At 46.3% G+C, this 17501-nt stretch overlaps 1 protein-coding gene across 1 annotated transcript in view; it reads right to left on the bottom strand.

The window, feature by feature from the left end:
- TBC1D10B (TBC1 domain family member 10B) overlaps positions 1-17501 on the bottom strand; it is a 367011-nt gene that overhangs the window by 143311 nt on the left and 206199 nt on the right. Inside the window, exon 6 of the mRNA XM_078652863.1 lies at positions 9053-9118. Coding sequence (XP_078508989.1) covers positions 9053-9118 — 66 coding nt within the window. The remainder of the gene's footprint in view (positions 1-9052; positions 9119-17501) is intronic.

Below are 17501 nucleotides of genomic sequence, written 5' to 3'. Positions count from 1 at the left end.
CGACTACCGGCGTGGGGCAGACCGGAAGGTAATTCGGTAAACTAGGATTTCACCTCTGACTAAAAGGAAGCACAAAGTCGCACAACTCTATAAAATTTGAAGGTGAAAACTGTCGCAGAGTTCACCGAAGAAGATTCAGGTAGTGCAGCAGGAGACAGTCATGTCTAAAAAGCCTTCTGGGCACCATGTGTCGTGCTGTCAGCGGCCTTATTAAAACAAGCATTGGAAATGCAATAGGTCTCGCACCATTAGAGTTAGTGCTTTTAGAATTGTTTATGGGTTTTTTTTGTAAATGTTTAGCATTTTTGTTTCCTGTAGCCAATGCTAAAGAATTACAAATAAAAAAAGCCATAAACATTTCTTAAAGCTCTAACTGAAATGGTCTGAGACCTATTGCACTGTGTGAGGGTGAGGGGTTGAGGATGAGTGAGGGTGAGGGTGAGAGTGGGTGAGGGTGAGTGAGGGTGAGGGGTTGAGGGTGAGTGAGGGTGAGGGGTTGAGGGTGAGTGAGGGTGAGTGAGGGTGAGTGAGGGTGAGTGAGGGTGAGTGAGGGTGAGGGGTTGAGGGTGAGTGAGAGTGAGGGTGAGTGAGAGTGAGGGTGAGGGGTTGAGGTTGAGGGTGAGGTGTTGAGGGTGAGTGAGGGTGAGGGTGAGTGAGGGTGAGGGTGAGTGAGGTGTTAAGGGTGAGTGAGGGTGAGGGTGAGTTAGGGTGAGGGGTTGAGGGTGAGTGAGAGTAGTTGAGGCTGAGTGAGGGTGAGTGAGAGTGAGGGTGAGTGAGGGGTTGAGGGTGAAGGTTTGAGGGTGAGGGTGAGTCATAGACGCCACTGCTACCAGTCAGTTCCCCTCCACAGGTCCCGCTTCATGAGGCCGGTGTACTGTTGTGGTATAACTTGGCTGTGGAAGTAGGCTTTTCTGGAAGGGCGGATTGATGCGTTAGGGTTTTAAGCACTACATTGCAGAGTGAATGACAATGTTGTGGTGGTGGTGGTGGTGGGGGTGGTGGGGGGTGGAATAGTCTAAGGTAAAGAAAGTGCGCTTGCACTAAATGTCCTCGCCAGTGTTACTGAGATGGGTGTTCTGGTGGTACACGTCATATACTCCATTCCTCGTATTTTATTTATCCCAAATAGTTGTAGGGAGCAATCTTTTATTGACCTACTTTAATTCATACATCAGCTGGCCTTGCACACATCTTTTTAAATGGTGGCAGGATGCAAGTGCAGCGATCTGTAGGCCCTCAGTTTGAATCCGCCAAGACTGATTCGGAGGTGGCTAAACTCGGTAGCATTAAAGTTCGTATTAGTAGCGCCCGTCACTTAATGTGCCGAAAACTGCAGAAGGGCGGTATTAGGCGCTGTATAAAAAATACATAAATCTCCAATAATTGTGTAAATGCTGGCCGCGTTTTTTCTTCTAGAAAGGAGTTAAATCCTACGTTTGAAATAATCTAAACAATTAAACCTGTAGTGAAGTTGGTGGTTTAAACAAAGATCCGTTTGACCTATCTCCCTCTTACCAACAGAGCTACAAACGCTACGACAGGCAATCATGAATTTCACGTGTCGTCTGGTCTGAATTGCAAAGCAGGAGCGCGCCTTTGCATCCCCTGTAGTGGAAAGTTAGATATTCAAGGGGTCTCTTCAACGTGATGGCATAGTAATAATAATAATAATGCACGACTGAAAGGGAATCTGCGGTAATGCCTTAAGAGCATAGCCGATCTGGACTGGCAGTGCGCAGCATATAATTCAGCCTGTTATGCAGTGGCATTAAATATACATATTGTCGTGGAAGCGGATGCTTTCAGACATGTAAAATGGGGGTTTCTCGGTGGGGTGCTGCTCTCGCTGAGGCCCATCATACGCACTGAATAGGTGATATCTACAATGAAGTAGCTTCATGCAGACGCACTCGGGGCTGGGAGGGCAGCGAGAAACCTTGAACTGCAGGGGCAGCGCTTGTTTAGCAGCGGAGTGCTGGATGCTGCCAAGGTGAAACTGCAAGACTCAAACACACGATTAGAAGCAATTTAATCTTATTAGCAGAGAGAGAGAGAGTGGGGAGGAGAGTAGGAGGAGGAGGGGGAGGAGAGGAGGAGGGGGGAGGAGAGTAGGGTAGGCACGGCGAAGGCAGAGAAGGGGAAGGGGAGGGGAGGAGAAATGCGACACGGCGGGCAGGGGGGGGGGGAGCGGGGGTGTGGGAGGAGTGCGCCTTGAGGGAAAATACGGCTGGGGGCAAAGCGGATGCTTTCAGACATGTAAAATGGGGGTTTCTCGGTGGGGTGCTGCTCTCGCTGAGGCCCATCATACGCACTGAATAGGTGATATCTACAATGAAGTAGCTTCATGCAGACGCACTCGGGGCTGGGAGGGCAGCGAGAAACCTTGAACTGCAGGGGCAGCGCTTGTTTAGCAGCGGAGTGCTGGATGCTGCCAAGGTGAAACTGCAAGACTCAAACGCACGATTAGAAGCAATTTAATCTTATTAGCAGAGAGAGAGAGTGGGGAGGAGAGTAGGAGGAGGAGGGGGGGGGGAGGAGAGGAGGAGGGGGGAGGAGAGTAGGGTAGGCACGGCGAAGGCAGAGAAGGGGAAGGGGAGGGGGAGGAGAAATGCGACACGGCGGGCAGGGGGGGGGGGCGGAGCGGGGGTGTGGGAGGAGTGCGCCTTGAGGGAAAATACGGCTGGGGGCAAAGCGGATGCTTTCAGACATGTAAAATGGGGGTTTCTCGGTGGGGTGCTGCTCTCGCTGAGGCCCATCATACGCACTGAATAGGTGATATCTACAATGAAGTAGCTTCATGCAGACGCACTCGGGGCTGGGAGGGCAGCGAGAAACCTTGAACTGCAGGGGCAGCGCTTGTTTAGCAGCGGAGTGCTGGATGCTGCCAAGGTGAAACTGCAAGACTCAAACGCACGATTAGAAGCAATTTAATCTTATTAGCAGAGAGAGAGAGTGGGGAGGAGAGTAGGAGGAGGAGGGGGGAGGAGAGGAGGAGGGGGGAGGAGAGGAGGAGGGGGGAGGAGAGTAGGGTAGGCACGGCGAAGGCAGAGAAGGGGAAGGGGAGGGGGAGGAGAAATGCGACACGGCGGGTAGGGGGGGGGGGCGGAGCGGGGGGGGGGGAGGAGTGCGCCTTGAGGGAAAATACGGCTGGGGGCATGTGCACGCGCTTTTAAGCTCAATGCGCAGGCGCATTGAGCTTAAAAGTCACGGGCACTGCAAGGAATCGCCACGATTCCTTGCAAGTTGGACAAAGAGTGGATAAGCCCCCATAGTCTCGCTTGCTCGATGCGCATGCGCATCGACAGGCGAGACCTAAACAACCAATTTGCAAAGCCAGTGTCGGCTTTTTCGACCTATTGGCTTTGCCAATGTTTTTTCAGCAAAGTGATCCCTTAGGCTTAGGATGATGAACGGAGTAGGCAAAAAACTTAAGGGAAAAGTAACGAAAAACGAGTGCATACCTGTTATGACGTCATGCAGTCGTATCGTTCAATACGTGCTCATACGTAGTGACACATGCGTGACCTTTCGTGCACACCCCTTCTGAATGACGCAGTCAGCACTGGCAGCCCTCACGGCGCAGAACCTGCAGTATGTGCTGCACTTCTTTAACTCAGGGCGCAGCACAGTGGTGGTGTAAGCGCCCCTCCTAAACAACTCATACCACTAGGTGGGCTCGAGAAGAGGCGGTGACAAGTCGTCATGTGTCCTTCCTCTGTGTCAAGGCACGGGTATCTGCCGCTGCTCCCACTCTTTTGGTAAATGAGGTACCCTTGGCAGACAGGGTTTCCAAGGAGTGTTAATGTTAGCCCTTTAGCAGCCAATGCTTGCATTTGCGTCTGAAAGGCCGTCTCTGCCATCGCAGCCACTGGGCTGTTCACAAGGGAAAAAACAAAAAAGTAGCAACCCAGGAGCTACATTTTATTTTCCATTTCACAATTAGATGCTTTTTTCAGACAGTATCTTGCAGAGTTGTGGGGCGAGCGGTTTTGCTAATAACAGTTTTATTACGGGCTCAAAACCCCAGTTTACAACGTGCCGTAGGCTAAAATGCTTGATACGTACACATGACATAGAAACACTTGTCATCTAAAATGTTACAAATTGGCCTACTCCATTAAAAAAGATGTTTGTTTGACACGTAACACAAGCACAAGCTTTTCCCATTTCAGGACAGGTACAAATCGAACAGCAGCAGTGCAAGCTTCACTGCCTCACAGATCAGAGAGCATAGCAGTAGCAAAGCAGGTTTCTTTCTCTCACAGAAGGCATAAGTGTAACCTTACATTTTCTGCAGAACAGATCAGGCAGGACAGAGCTGAACCAAATATTGCTCACAAAGCACGTACACTCAAGGCGTAAGGGACATGTAGGTTACAGACAGACCTTGAGAGTGTGTCTTAACTCAATAAGAAGAATGTATAGGGGGGGCGAAGGAGTGAAAATGCAAGTTCTGGCACCATTCTCACCCAGGTGATAGTCTACAACAGAACCCAGCATTGATTCTTTAGTTTGTCATGTTTTGAGAAATGGAGCAAACACAAGGAAATGATGGACGGTGTGCTGAAACTTTTCAGACACTCACCCCCAGTCACAGATATGGGTTGAATCCATGATCGTTCTTTAGCTCACTTCTCCACCTCAGTTTAGACCCAGCTGTATGCAAATCAGTCTTGCTCCTGTGACTCATGGGAACAGTCTAGCCCGAACTTCCAAGCCAGGACTTCCCTGAACCGGAAACAAGCATCCTGGGACTGGTTTCGGGGTAACACACCTTATCAGCCAGGCTCGCTTGAATCCAGTGGCAAAGTGAGCAAGGGACCCACATCTGGGCATACCCTGCCATCTTAGGACCAACAAAGCAAACACAAGGAGATGATGGACGGAGCGCTGAAACTTTTCAGACACTCACCTCCAGTCACAGATCTGGGTTGAATCCATTCATTGTTCTTCAGCTCACTTCGCCACCTTAGTTTAGACCCAGCTATATGCAAATCAGTCTTGACCCTGTGCTTCATGGGAACAGTCCAGCCCGAACTGCCAAGCCAGGTCTTCCCTGAACAGGAAGGCGAAGTCAGTTAAAAATGGATTCAACCCAGATCTGTGACTGGGGTGAGTGCCTGAAAAGTTTCAGCGCTCCTTCCATCACATCCTTTTGTTTGCTTTGTTCGTCGTAAGTACCATATACTAGGGACTGATAACGGTACACCAGTGTCCAATCTAAGATGTACCTAAGATCCCAGTCAGACTAGTCAGAAACAGCAAAACACCAGGCAAAAAATTGGTGGTAACCATAAAAGCAGATCCTACTTTCCTAAAGAAAATATCTGGGTGTAACGGGTGCAAAACATTTTTATAGGTTCCGATTGAAAGAACATATTTCAGAACTGGTAACACCTTACAGTAACTCCCTAAAATAATACATCGTTGACACCACAAAGCTTCAAATGCTTCTATCATTTAAAGCTTACACTGACTCCCAAGCAGCATTACATTTGCTGATTAACCAACTGCACACATTTATACTTCGTCAAGGTAGTAGGCACCCTAAAGAGAATTTTTTTTTTTTTTTAGGTGTCTGTCCCTTTTTTTTACCTCACAGTACGGAAGACCCCCATCATTCCTTTTTAGCAAAAAGTATGATAATTGTTTTGTAAAAATTTTAAAAGCTTGGGAACGAAAATCCCAACAGACCTCACCAACCTAGACTACTAGTGTGCAGAAAAACAAGAGTAGAACTCCAACAACGCTCTTCACATTTTTTCGAATGCTTCTTTGTTCAGGTGCCTCTTTGGCCACGTCACTGTAAACGCTTCACCTATTAATGCTGCACACGGAGGGGTTGGAAGAGGACATATCCATCTGTCTGTCCCAGGACGGACACAGTCAGTACTGGGAATCACTTAAAGAGCCTTTCTACATGTTATATGTATTTTATTCTTCTGTTTCAATGCATGAATACCAACAAGAAAACAAATCGATTTCTATCAGTATTTATGAGTACAAATCCATCAACATGGAAACAGAGAGCCTTACTTTTAAATAATCTCCAGAAATAGTGATTGAGAGAAATCGTTTTGGAATGCACCTTTCACGGACCGTAATCTTAAGCCCCTCATTCTTTCATTTTGCAATGTTCTGGCCTCAAGGCGTTTTTAAGTAGCAGAAAGGAGACGAGTAGCCCTCAATTAACCATTTAACAATAGGAAAACCTCTAAAGCTATAGTAACCAGATAATCTTTAACACAGGGCCAGTAGAATTAAAAAACAGAAGAAAGAGGCAATCAAAGCATACCACAAACATTTGGATCAATCAAAAGAGAAAAAAATGCCACCAAAAAAGAAAGCATTTGCAAAGCCAAAAGGTCTCGCATCAGTAATGCGAGTTGCTGGTAAAGAGCTTTAAAAAAAAAAAGTAAAACAAAAATGAAAGAAGCTAACATTTTTTAAAGTCTCTCAAAACTGTACATTACATTTATTATTTTCAATCTTTATACATGGAATGGCTTATTTTTCAAATATGTTTCACTCTGGAAGCTCTGAACAGAATGTAAAAAGAATAAGGAAGTGTCAAAATTTAAAGTTACATACTTGCAAGGCCTAATTTACTTTCCACAGGGCTCCAAACTAGGAAAAATTCACAATCATTTGGTTTTCTGCTACTGCTATCAGGGAACAGATGTATGGACTTCAGGAGAGGAGACATCTCCTTTTCAGCCATGCTAAGCAGACCAATATTCCTCAAACGCTGGGGCGCAGGATTTGAGACTTGAGCAGTGCACAAAAGAGGGTGCAAGAAAACACAGACTCCAATGAGGTAATAAAAAAAAAGCCTAGGTAAAGCCAATATGTCTTGCCATTGGGACCTATTGGTTTTGCTAATGCTTTTTAGTGATGCTATGCAGCATTGGTAAAAAGCAAATGCTCTTTGCATAAAAACAAAAGTGGGCCATGATGCGAGGCGACCAAGTACTGGCGATGCATCATTCAGTTGGTGCATGCATGCATGATGACCTAGGAGCCCATATGCATCTTCATACTTGTGCATGCCTACTGCCTGAGTGGGCCTTTTCTTTCTTTTTGTTTTTATTTTCAAATCCAAGATGGTAGATGCCACTTGGATCGGTAAATGATAAAATTATTTTACCTGTCCAAAAGGGATTTAAACAAAAAAAAAAAACATTTGTAATAAGGTGGACCAGCCCAAAAGCAAATGGTAGCTGCCGAACCCTGCAAAAACGACATTAAAAAAAATATAATAATTTGCATGAGTGGTGGTGGGGTAATGAAGAAATGAGTTGGGGTGTGTGAGTGCAGCAGCCGGCCTTCACCAAGCACCAGTGATCGAAGTGAGTACAACAAATTTATGGAAACTGTAATGCTGTGCACAATGGTGGCGGGGTGAGCACAGGGGTGTGGTTAAAAAAATATATATATATTCTGTTACTTTTTTTTCAGTCTTTCACCTTCAGGTAACAACATATAAAAATAATGCACAGCTTAAATGAAAATTAAATGCAAGTTATGTTAACCAGTGGGAAAGGCACTATTGTACATTTTAAAACCTGTCTTTGTTAATGCACTGTATCAGAGAGCCAGAGAATTGAATGAATCCTGGTTGGTGCAGAATACTGACCTTTGTATGTTTAATGCTACAAGGTCCCAAGTGTGTGGCAGAAACCACAGTGAACATGTAAGTTATTTTAAACGTCCATTACACGCAGTATAAGACAGGCTCCTGGAAAATGCGCAAAAAGGTTTAAGATAAAATGATGTTTCCAAAAAATAGATTTTAGTAATACCCACACTGTACATAGTGCAATATTTTTAAATATGTTTTTTAAACGTACACATTTTACAACTTAGCTGGTAGCTCCCCTACAATATCTCATAAAAAAGAAAAAATGGTTCATCAGGAAGCTTGAAGTGATTCCATCAATTAAAGCAAATACCGGCTTCCAAGCACCCTTGACATTTGCAGATTGATCAGTTGCACACATTTACATTTCTTTCAGGTAAGCAGCCCCTCTGGCAAGAAGGCTTGTTACGCTGTCTGCATCTCCCTTGGTTTCCCCGCACAGGAGACTCCCACCTTACACTTTATCTGAAGCATGTCAACTCTCTGAATGAACCCAACAGGGATTGTTGTATTGTCACAAAAAGCAGAGGAACTGTGTTTCTAAAATTAAAAAAAGTATAGGCACATCGTGCTACTCAGTTACCCACCTTTGTTACCATTGCGGAGCACCATAAAAGCATATGAAATTAAGGGAACAGTTTTATGTCACTACAACTGCAGTCCTGGAAATAGCAAATACTCTCAACTGATTTGAGACTGCTGCCTGTAAGATTTCTTGTTCCCGCAAAGTGGGCTGAGTGTCTTGATTCGAGGTAATTTACTACCTTCTGTTAAAAGATTTTGCCATGGCTTCTAGATAAAGGGTCGGTCAATCGAGATGGGTTTCACTCCAACATGGTCTGCTACTGCAGACATTGTAAAGATTAAGACGCCATGAAAACGCACAGTAAATGAGACAATAGTATACTGAAGGAAAAGAAAGTGCAACTGGGCACACATGTCAACTGTTTGTGGAGTCAAAGAATGAGGGTCAGAATCAGAAAAAAGTCCCTGAAACATTCGACACTGCTTGCAAACCCTAGTTTTAAAAGTATAGCTTAGTGAGCAAGAGATTCCAGAGAAAAAGTTGAGGACAATATAGATGGTCAAAAATACTAAAGCAACCTAGTTGAAAAGAAATTATTTCCAAATGTGGATCTGGTTGGTATTTGTTCTATCAGCAGGCAGAGAAATGAACTGTAGTGCAGGAGCTTGCTGGGTGCCAAGAAGGTGCGGCGGATCAGTGGGTGGAGCTCTACTGTCCAGTAGAAGATAACCTCCTAATCACAGGACAGCAGGGAGTGAAACTGAAGAATAAAACATTATGGCAACCAGCCACACAGCATTTTTAACTATCCCGAGGTGAGGGTGATTGCGAACATTTCTAATTGTCCTCTTAAGTTTGAGCTCCGTCCTCCAGTTGGCGATACTTACTAGACCGGCACTGTAGTAACCAGGAAGGTACTTCTCACAGATTTGCACCAAACACCAGAAGGCTTGCTGCAATGGAAGAAGAAAGTACATATCAGCGATAGAAGAACTGTGCAGAGCTTTACATAAAGGAACAGCAAACAAGAGGAGAAAAACGCCTCAACTGAATTAAATGCAAAGATGAGCTCGCAAAGGAGCAATAACACAACTTTTCACATTGTGCGCACAACATATGAGACCTTTGATGCAGATACAAGAAGTTCAAAAGTAGCAGAATACTAAAGAGGCACCTCATACGGACAGGCCTGTAAATACGAAAAATGTTACTTGCCTGTGACAATGGCCTAAAAGGAGTTATTAGTTAGTTCACGAGTCCCTGCTGTACCATAGACGCCAGAGCAGTTTTGTATAAGACTGTATCCCTGCATTTTGTTTTCAAATCAACACTTAAAACGAATTCTTCCCTTTAAATAAAAGATCGTTCAAGACTAGGGTTACTCCCAGAATGCTTTGCAGCAAGTTTATTTTCTACTGTGTCAAAACAGCAGGATTTCGGAGCACTAGCATGTGCACTTAAAAGAGACAACCCAGTTGTAAAGCAATGAAACCCTGTACAGGAAGACGTGGTATGAAATAGGGGAATTCAAGTGCAACGTATTACAGAAATTATTGCTCAGTGTCTATTGTATTGTAATTGCATTTATATATCGCTTACTATCCCGGACGAGGCATCGAAGCTCTATGTTCGATGAGTAGCACGCTACTCCGGAACCCATAAAGGATTAGTGCTGAATTAGTATAGTGAAATATGAAATTAATTTGAGCGGTGGAGATTTTAGTCTGTTATTTGGATGGAGAAGGATAGTGGAGGGATAGAAGAGGAAATAGGCTTGCATTTATATAGCGCTTGCTACCCCTGATGAGGTGTATGAGGAATCCGGTAGAACTTGCAGACAATCCATTTCTTGAAGAGGTGCATGTCCAGCTGCATCTGTTAATAGAAGAGAAATGGAATCTTATGGATTTGTATTGGAAAGAGTTGCAGATTTTTGGATGCAAAACAAGCAGCATGCCTTGTGTCTTCTTATTGAACTCCGATGCCTGTCAAGGTCACTGATGTCTGCGTTGTTTGTCCACCAGAGATCTTGATCTCGTCAGTAAGGGAGGGTAGTGTGTTGGTAGTTTACGGTCTTGAATGTGAAACAAGACCAAGAAATTCACAAGGGTTTTTGTGTCGGGGAAAGGGCGCAATGCAAAGGGTCCGGAAATGATAGGTACAAAATGTGGTGCAAAAAGGGTGAGGGGATGAGCCCTATAACCCCCCAATTATGTGATCGCAGATGCTGTCACACCAGAAATACGCAACAGAATACCCTTGCACACAACCGTTACATGTAATACAATGTGTCAGTGTAGACACTGGTACAATTAGAAACAAAGCTTGTGGATAAACAAGAAATTCATCTTCTGGTTCGTGCGAAATGAAGTATTTAATGTTATTCAAAACAATCCAGCCGACACGTGTTACGTCGCTCATGAGATAGTTTCCTGCGACTCCTCGGGGCTATGATGAAGTGAAAAGTCTCCAGGTAAGTCGCTCCGCCGGTGATAATTCTGACCCGGCAGGGCCCGGGACTCAAGTGTCGTGAACCGTGTAGTAAAAATGAGACCCGATCTGGGGTTGAGTCAAAAATGTCCTCGGTTTCTGGAAAGAACAACAGTTTTGGTATGCCAAAGCGAACACCTCGGTGGAATACTCTACGTCCACTGACTGAAGGTAATGCTATCCAAACGAACTTTGGTGGGTCCGATTTCAATGGAGTTGTCAAGGCATAAATCAACAAGGCGTTGTAAGGGAAGGATAAACCTTGTGTTCGCCGCGCAGTTCGTGAAAGAAGATGTGTGTGAGATCCAATCTGCAATACGTTCAGGGTGAGGACGAATGAGACACAGCTAATAGAGTGTGATGTGGGCCACATGGCGAAAGCTCATGAGAGGGGACATGTATGGTATGCAGCATACAAGGATTTGTATTCTTTCAGGTCAAATAGGACCAATATTTAAACCTCCATCCTGAAGTCAGGTTTGAACGGACTCTATAAGGAAGGGAGAGTGGGGTCTAATTACAGAGTCTACAAAGTGATGTGCTTCTTTAAGCCAAAGAGGCAGTTTATGTGGACTCGGAGAAACCTGTCAGATTTCTAAGGAGAGAATCCAACAAGGATCACTATTGAGACATTTTTGTACTTGAGCTCCTCTTCTGGAAATAGCGAACAATATGTTTTACATAAGTCATTTTGATGCCCAGCCCATACATTCCTAAAAGTGGCGAGTCCTTCCATAGGATGGCACAGGAGAATGGGGCATGAATTATGCATCGGCGGCACTGTATTGGTTTGTACGCAGAGTCACCCGTAAATCTGCGCACCCAGCACAGATAAATTAAACTAAACATGCACTGAGGAGAGCATCAGTTGAAGATGGAGCAGATCTGTATTTCATTGGAGGTGGATGACCTCAGTCTGTAGAGGCGGCAGCTATCCCCAGTAGGTGAGTGCAGTTTGATATTGCACCTGCCAGCAGGAGAATGCCAACAGGTACCAATGGACCAAGCCTGTGCAAATGAGGGAACACCCCCTTGTGATTTGGCCACCACTCATTTGGTGTTCGGCTGATCCACATTATAAAGGGGTCTCAGAAAAGTCTGTTGCTGCTTCCGTAATAACAATGTGCCTCCGGGGTGGATGCATAGGCACATCCCAGTTGTGTCCGCCAGACTCTAGTACTTTAACTGCAAAGAAGAGCAAACTGATAAAAAATCTCCCTACTCCAGGATTCTTACTCGTTACTTCTGTCACCTCTAGTCTCATTTCTCCAGCCTGTGGCGTGGAGGAGCACATTATTCTGTGGGCATTTGCTTTTTTCTGCATAGGCTACTTTTATCTTAACGTTTTTACAGAAACCCTTGGACTTCACCATCCTTTTATACCCAGCTGCTTCACATTAGAATACTAATGCATTTTGCATTTGACTTCAAGAACTGCAGAATATATCAGTAACACTTGATTACAGATTAAGATTACATTTCCTATAATATTTGTGGAGTTCTGATAAATGACCCACTTATGTTTTTAGAAACTAGAAACTTAGCAGAGGTAGATTAAAGAAAAAATATTTTAGGAAAGTACCTGCTAAAGAATGTTTTGACCCTCTGAAAAAAGAAAAGAAGGTACACTATTTTTCCCCAAACAGCACCTCAATGAGTTACAAGTTATTTTTTATTCCCAGATGATGTTAAACAAAAAAGGCTAAATTGTCACTTTCCGAGGAGGGTCGCGATTGAGTTAAATGGTATTTTTATCTGTGGTCAAGGTTAAAACACAGTCGGAGAGTACTGCCAAACCACAGCCTCAGGTGTATCATTTGAAATCTCAAGAGACTGCTGTAGGCTACAGGGAGGCAGAAGCTCCTATAATACGAGGGAGTAGCAAACGTGATATGAACCATTTTTAATGATGTTCTTGTATATCTTATAAGCACAAGTTACTACTAGTGTAACGATATATCTGTAAGAGACATTAGTTAGTGATAGATTCCTTACCTTAGAATATCCCCAGGCGTCAGACTGGATCCGGAAAGATTTTCATCTGCAGTGCCCCTGCGTGTCGGTAGGTGGCGTCATGCAGCGCCGCATCTGTTGCTGGCGTCATAATCGCCGAGATGACGTCATGGAGACTACTTAGGCGCCACCCATGCGCACTGACATCAGTTCTGTACAAGACTTTCCGCGACAGGAACACAGAGCCATGCAAGAAACGGACACCTGGTGCCATGAAACCAGGGCCCTGAAAGGGATGACTTTAACCCTCAAAATCAGTTCGCAGAACGGGGAGGATGGGTGGGGCGGTAAGGAATCTATCACTAACTAATGTCTCTTACAGATACATCGTTACACAAGTAGTAACTTGTGCATCTGAAAGAGACACGTTTGTGATAGACTCCTTACCTTAGAATAGATGCCCCAGCAATACCAACCCCGGAGGTGGGTCTGCGAACAAGATTACACCAGAAAGTCACGGAGAACAGAACGGCCAAAGAAGCCGTCTCACCGGCCTGGACTGTCAACGCAGTAATACTTGGTAAACGTGTGCAGCGAAGCCCACGTAGCCGCCTGACAAATGTCCTGCAAAGGAACGCCGCGTCCCAAGGCAGTAGTGGCTGCCATTGCCCTGGTAGAATGGGCACGCAGTCCCACAGGAGGCTCCTTCTTAGCCAAAGAGAAACATGCTTTGATGCACAGAACAACCCACCGAGAGATGGTTTGTGCATGGCCTGACCTTTTTTGGCGCCCACATATCCAACAAAGAGCTGGTCATCCACTTGGAACTGTTGTGTGTGCTTCAGATAGAACAAGAGCGCACATTTTGGGTCCAGATGGTGGAGCCTCTCTTCCTCTTTTGAAGGATGCAGAGGCGGAAAGAAGGTGGGCAAAGTGATGGTCTGCCCGACGTGGAAGGGCGTGATGCCCTTTGGCAAGAAAGAAGGACGGTTCCTTAAAACCACCTTGTCCGGATGAACAGAAAGGAAAGGAGGTTTGGAAGAAAGAGCCCGGAGCTCACTCATTCTTCTGGCAGAGGTGATAGCTACCAGGAAAGCCATCTTAAGAGTGAGAAGACGCAAAGGACAGTTATGAAGGGGCTCAAAGGGAACGCACATCAGATATGTTAAGACAAGGTTCAAGTCCCATTGAGGCATAATGAACGGCACGGGAGAAAACGTGTGCGTGATGCCTTTCAGGAAACGGTAAGCAACCGGAGACTTAAAAAGAGAAGGCTGATCTGGAGGCCATAGAAAGGCGGAGATGGCTGAAAGATAACCTTCGATAGTGCCAAGAGCAGAGCCCTGCTGGGCCAAAGAAAGGGAACAGAAGAACTTCGGAAAGAGGGGCAGAAAGGAGATCCACAGACTTAGCTGTGCACCATGCCACAAACTTGTTCCACCAGCAGGCGTATACTGTCTTAGTGGAGGGACGCCTGGCTGAAGGAATAATATCACAGACTTCAGGAGGAAGATCGAAAGCTGTCAACTGTCGCCGCTCAATCTTCACGCATGGGGTTGGAGGCAGTCGGATCGGGGGATCGATCGCCATGTTGAGTAACTCGGGAAACTAGTATCTATGTGCCCAATCCGGAGCCACAAGGATGACTTGGGCCATGTCGCGCCGAATCTTCTTCAGCACTCTGGGCAGAAGTGATATAGGCGGAAAGGCGTACAACAGACCATAGCTATACTAACGACGAAAAGCGCCGCCAAGTGAGTGCCGCCTTGGAAATTCCAACGCGCAGAACTGATGACATTGCGCGTTCTCTTCGGTGGTGAATAGATCTAACCAAGGCTCTCCCCACTGCTGAAAGAGACCTTGCGCCACGTCCAAGTTCAGAATCAATTCGTAATCCATCAAGCACCGGCGGCTGAGTTTGTCCGCCCTGGCATTCAGAGAACCTGCCAGGTGTTGAACCACCAAGGTAATGCCTCGATGTACCAGCGATGTCCAGAGGCGCAGTGCCTCCTGACATAGGGTCCACGACCCCAACCAGCCCTGTTTGGTGCAATACCACATGGCAGTGGTGTTGTCCGTGAACACCTGGACTACACTTCCCCGGACAGAGGGAAGGAATGCCTTCAGTGCAGGTCGGATCGCCCGAAGCTCCAAAAGGTTGATATGGAGCCGGGATCCCGCTGGAGACCAGAGGCCTCTGATCTCCGCCTCTCCCAAGAGGCCTCCCCATCCCAGGAGGGACACATCAGTCACCACCGGGTGCTCCGGTTGGGGAAGGGAGAGGGATCTGCCATTGACTCAATCGCGATTCGTGAGCCACCACTGCAATTGTCGTGCAGTGCCCTTCGAGATCTGGACATGATCAGACAGGTTGCCCTGATGCTGCACCCACTGGAACTTCAGGTCCCACTGCAGAACCCGCATATGCCATCTGGTATGTTGCACTAGCAGGATGTAGGAGGCCATCAGGCCCAGGATCCGGAGGGTCATCCTCACTGAAACCCGGGATAGAGGCTGAAAGATTGGAATCATAGCCTGAATATCCCGGACTTGCTGCGCGGGGGGATAAACCCGAAAGCACGTCGAATCCAGAACCGATCCAATGAAGGGGAACTTCTGAGAGGGACTCAGGTGCGACTTAGGCATGTTGATGGAGAACCACAGCAAATGCAGGAGGTCGGCCGTAGTCTGAAGGTGGGTGACCATTGCCTGGGGCGAGCCCGCCTTCAACAACCAGTCGTCGAGGTAGGGGAAGACTGACACCCCTGACCTGCACAGGTGAGCTGCGACCAACGCCATCACTTTCAAGAACACCCGAGCGCTGGTATGGCCGAAGGGGAGCACGGCAAACTGAAAATGCTCCTGGCCTACTGTGAACCGCAGCTAACGCCGGTGGGCCGGCATGACGGGGATGTGAAAATATGCGTCCTGCAAGTCCAACGCTACCATCCAGTCTCCAGGGTTGAGGGCAGCCAAGACCTGAGTGAGAGTCAACATCTTGAACTTCTCCTTCCGGAGGAAGCAATTGACGTTCCTGAGGTCCAAGATAGGGCGCAAGCCCCCCTTGTCCTTCTTGGGGACCAGAAAGTAGTGGGAATAACAACCACGTCCTACTTCTGACCCAGGAACGCACTTGATGGCCCACTTGGCCAAGAGGGCCATGGCTTCCTGTTGGAGAAGCGCAAAATGATCCACCGATATGAAGTGGAACTGAAGTGGCAAGGCTGGGGGGGTAGACTCAAAGGGAAGGGAATAACCCCTCCGGATGAGTTGCAGCAGCACCCACTTGTCGTAAGTGACAGAACGCCAGTGGGGAAGGTGATGCCGAATCCGGCCGCTCACTGGCGTGGGGTGTACCCAAAGCTCAGACTAGGAAGGCTCTGAGGCGGATGCTGCGGGAGCGGAGGTGGCCTGACCCGCCCGCTAGCCCCCTGTGCCGCCACAGCGGCCTCCACGCCCACGGCTGTGCTGAGTTTGGTTCTGCGCAGGCTTCTGACTGAACAAGCAGGCAGGGGCGCCCCTTCCGTGGCCACGAAAGGTAGACGTGGCTGGGCACGTGGTGGAGAGACCCAAGGACTTGGCCGTAGCCAGAGAGTCCTTGAAACGCTCCAGCGCACTGTCTGCCTTATCGCCAAACAGGCGAGTACCATCAAAAGGCATGTCCATGAGGGAACTCTGGACATCCCCCGAAAACCCAGTGGACCGAAGCCAGGCATGACGACGCAGGGCCACTGTTGTAGAGATCGCTCTCCCTAAAGAGTCCGCGGTGTCCAGGCCACACTGAATGGCGACCTTCGCAGCATCCTTTCCTTCCGCAACAGCCTGGGAAAGCTTAACTTCACTAGTCGAGTACTCACCTGAAAACTGATGACTCACTTTCCTGCCATAGGATAACATTGACTGGTTTGACTCGAAAAATCTGGGAAGTTTTGAAACTTTAAAATATTCATCTAAAATCAGCCGAATAACGAATTTCGAATTACTCACCTGTGATCAGGAGAGAAGCCAGTACTGTACCTCGTAGACCAGTACTGAACCACAAAAGTAATCACAACCGTGTCTGCTAGTAATCTAAATTTCTGCCATAGGAAACCATTGACTGTTTTTCTATGAAATTTCTTCCACGTGTGAAGTTTTGAAAACGGAAAATTATCATATAAAATCAGACGAATTCCGAAATACTCACCTGTGATCAGGGGAGAAGTCAGTACTGTACTTTTCAGCCCAGTACTGAACCGTAAAAATAATCCGCACCGGGTTTACTAGTAATCTGTATTTTCTCCATAGGAACCCATTGTCTGCTTTTCTATGAAATTTCTTCTGTCTACTTTTGAAAACTTTAAATATTCTTTAAAAATCATACGAAATACTGAAACGCAATTACCTACCTGTTTCAAGTTAAGAACCCAGTGCTGGCCCCAGGAGACCAGTGCTGGATTACAAAAGTAACGCGACCGTACTTTACCTGCAACCTGAATTTTCTCCGATTGAATAACATGGTCAGATTTGCATTGAAAAGTTTCTAAGTGTGAACTTTTAAAACAGCTTTATATTCATGAAAATTCACTACAGTAACTAAAACGTTTTTGCTAATCTGATTTCAGCTTAGACCCCAGGACTGAATCTAGGATCTGGTCCTGGGACTACTAAAGTAATCTGTATAGTAATCAACTGTACTTACATGTGGAAAACTCATTGAGCTCAATGCTATAGTGTGTTTTAGGATTGTGTTGCTTACTGTCAATACGGTATTAATTGTGTGCACAAACTTAATTGCTCCTTTGCAAAGTAATCACATGAGAGTACTCATAACGAGAAAATTATATTTTTTATAACGGTTCTAAAAATAAAACAACTATATCTGTGGATATAAAAACAATTGGCATGGAGTTC

This window comes from Lissotriton helveticus, chromosome 7 (assembly GCF_964261635.1).
Source record: "Lissotriton helveticus chromosome 7, aLisHel1.1, whole genome shotgun sequence".
In the NCBI taxonomy this organism is placed as follows: Eukaryota; Metazoa; Chordata; class Amphibia; order Caudata; family Salamandridae; genus Lissotriton; species Lissotriton helveticus.
The sequence above is the reverse complement of the archived record's forward strand: the minus strand, read 5'-3'. Positions and strand labels throughout refer to the sequence as shown.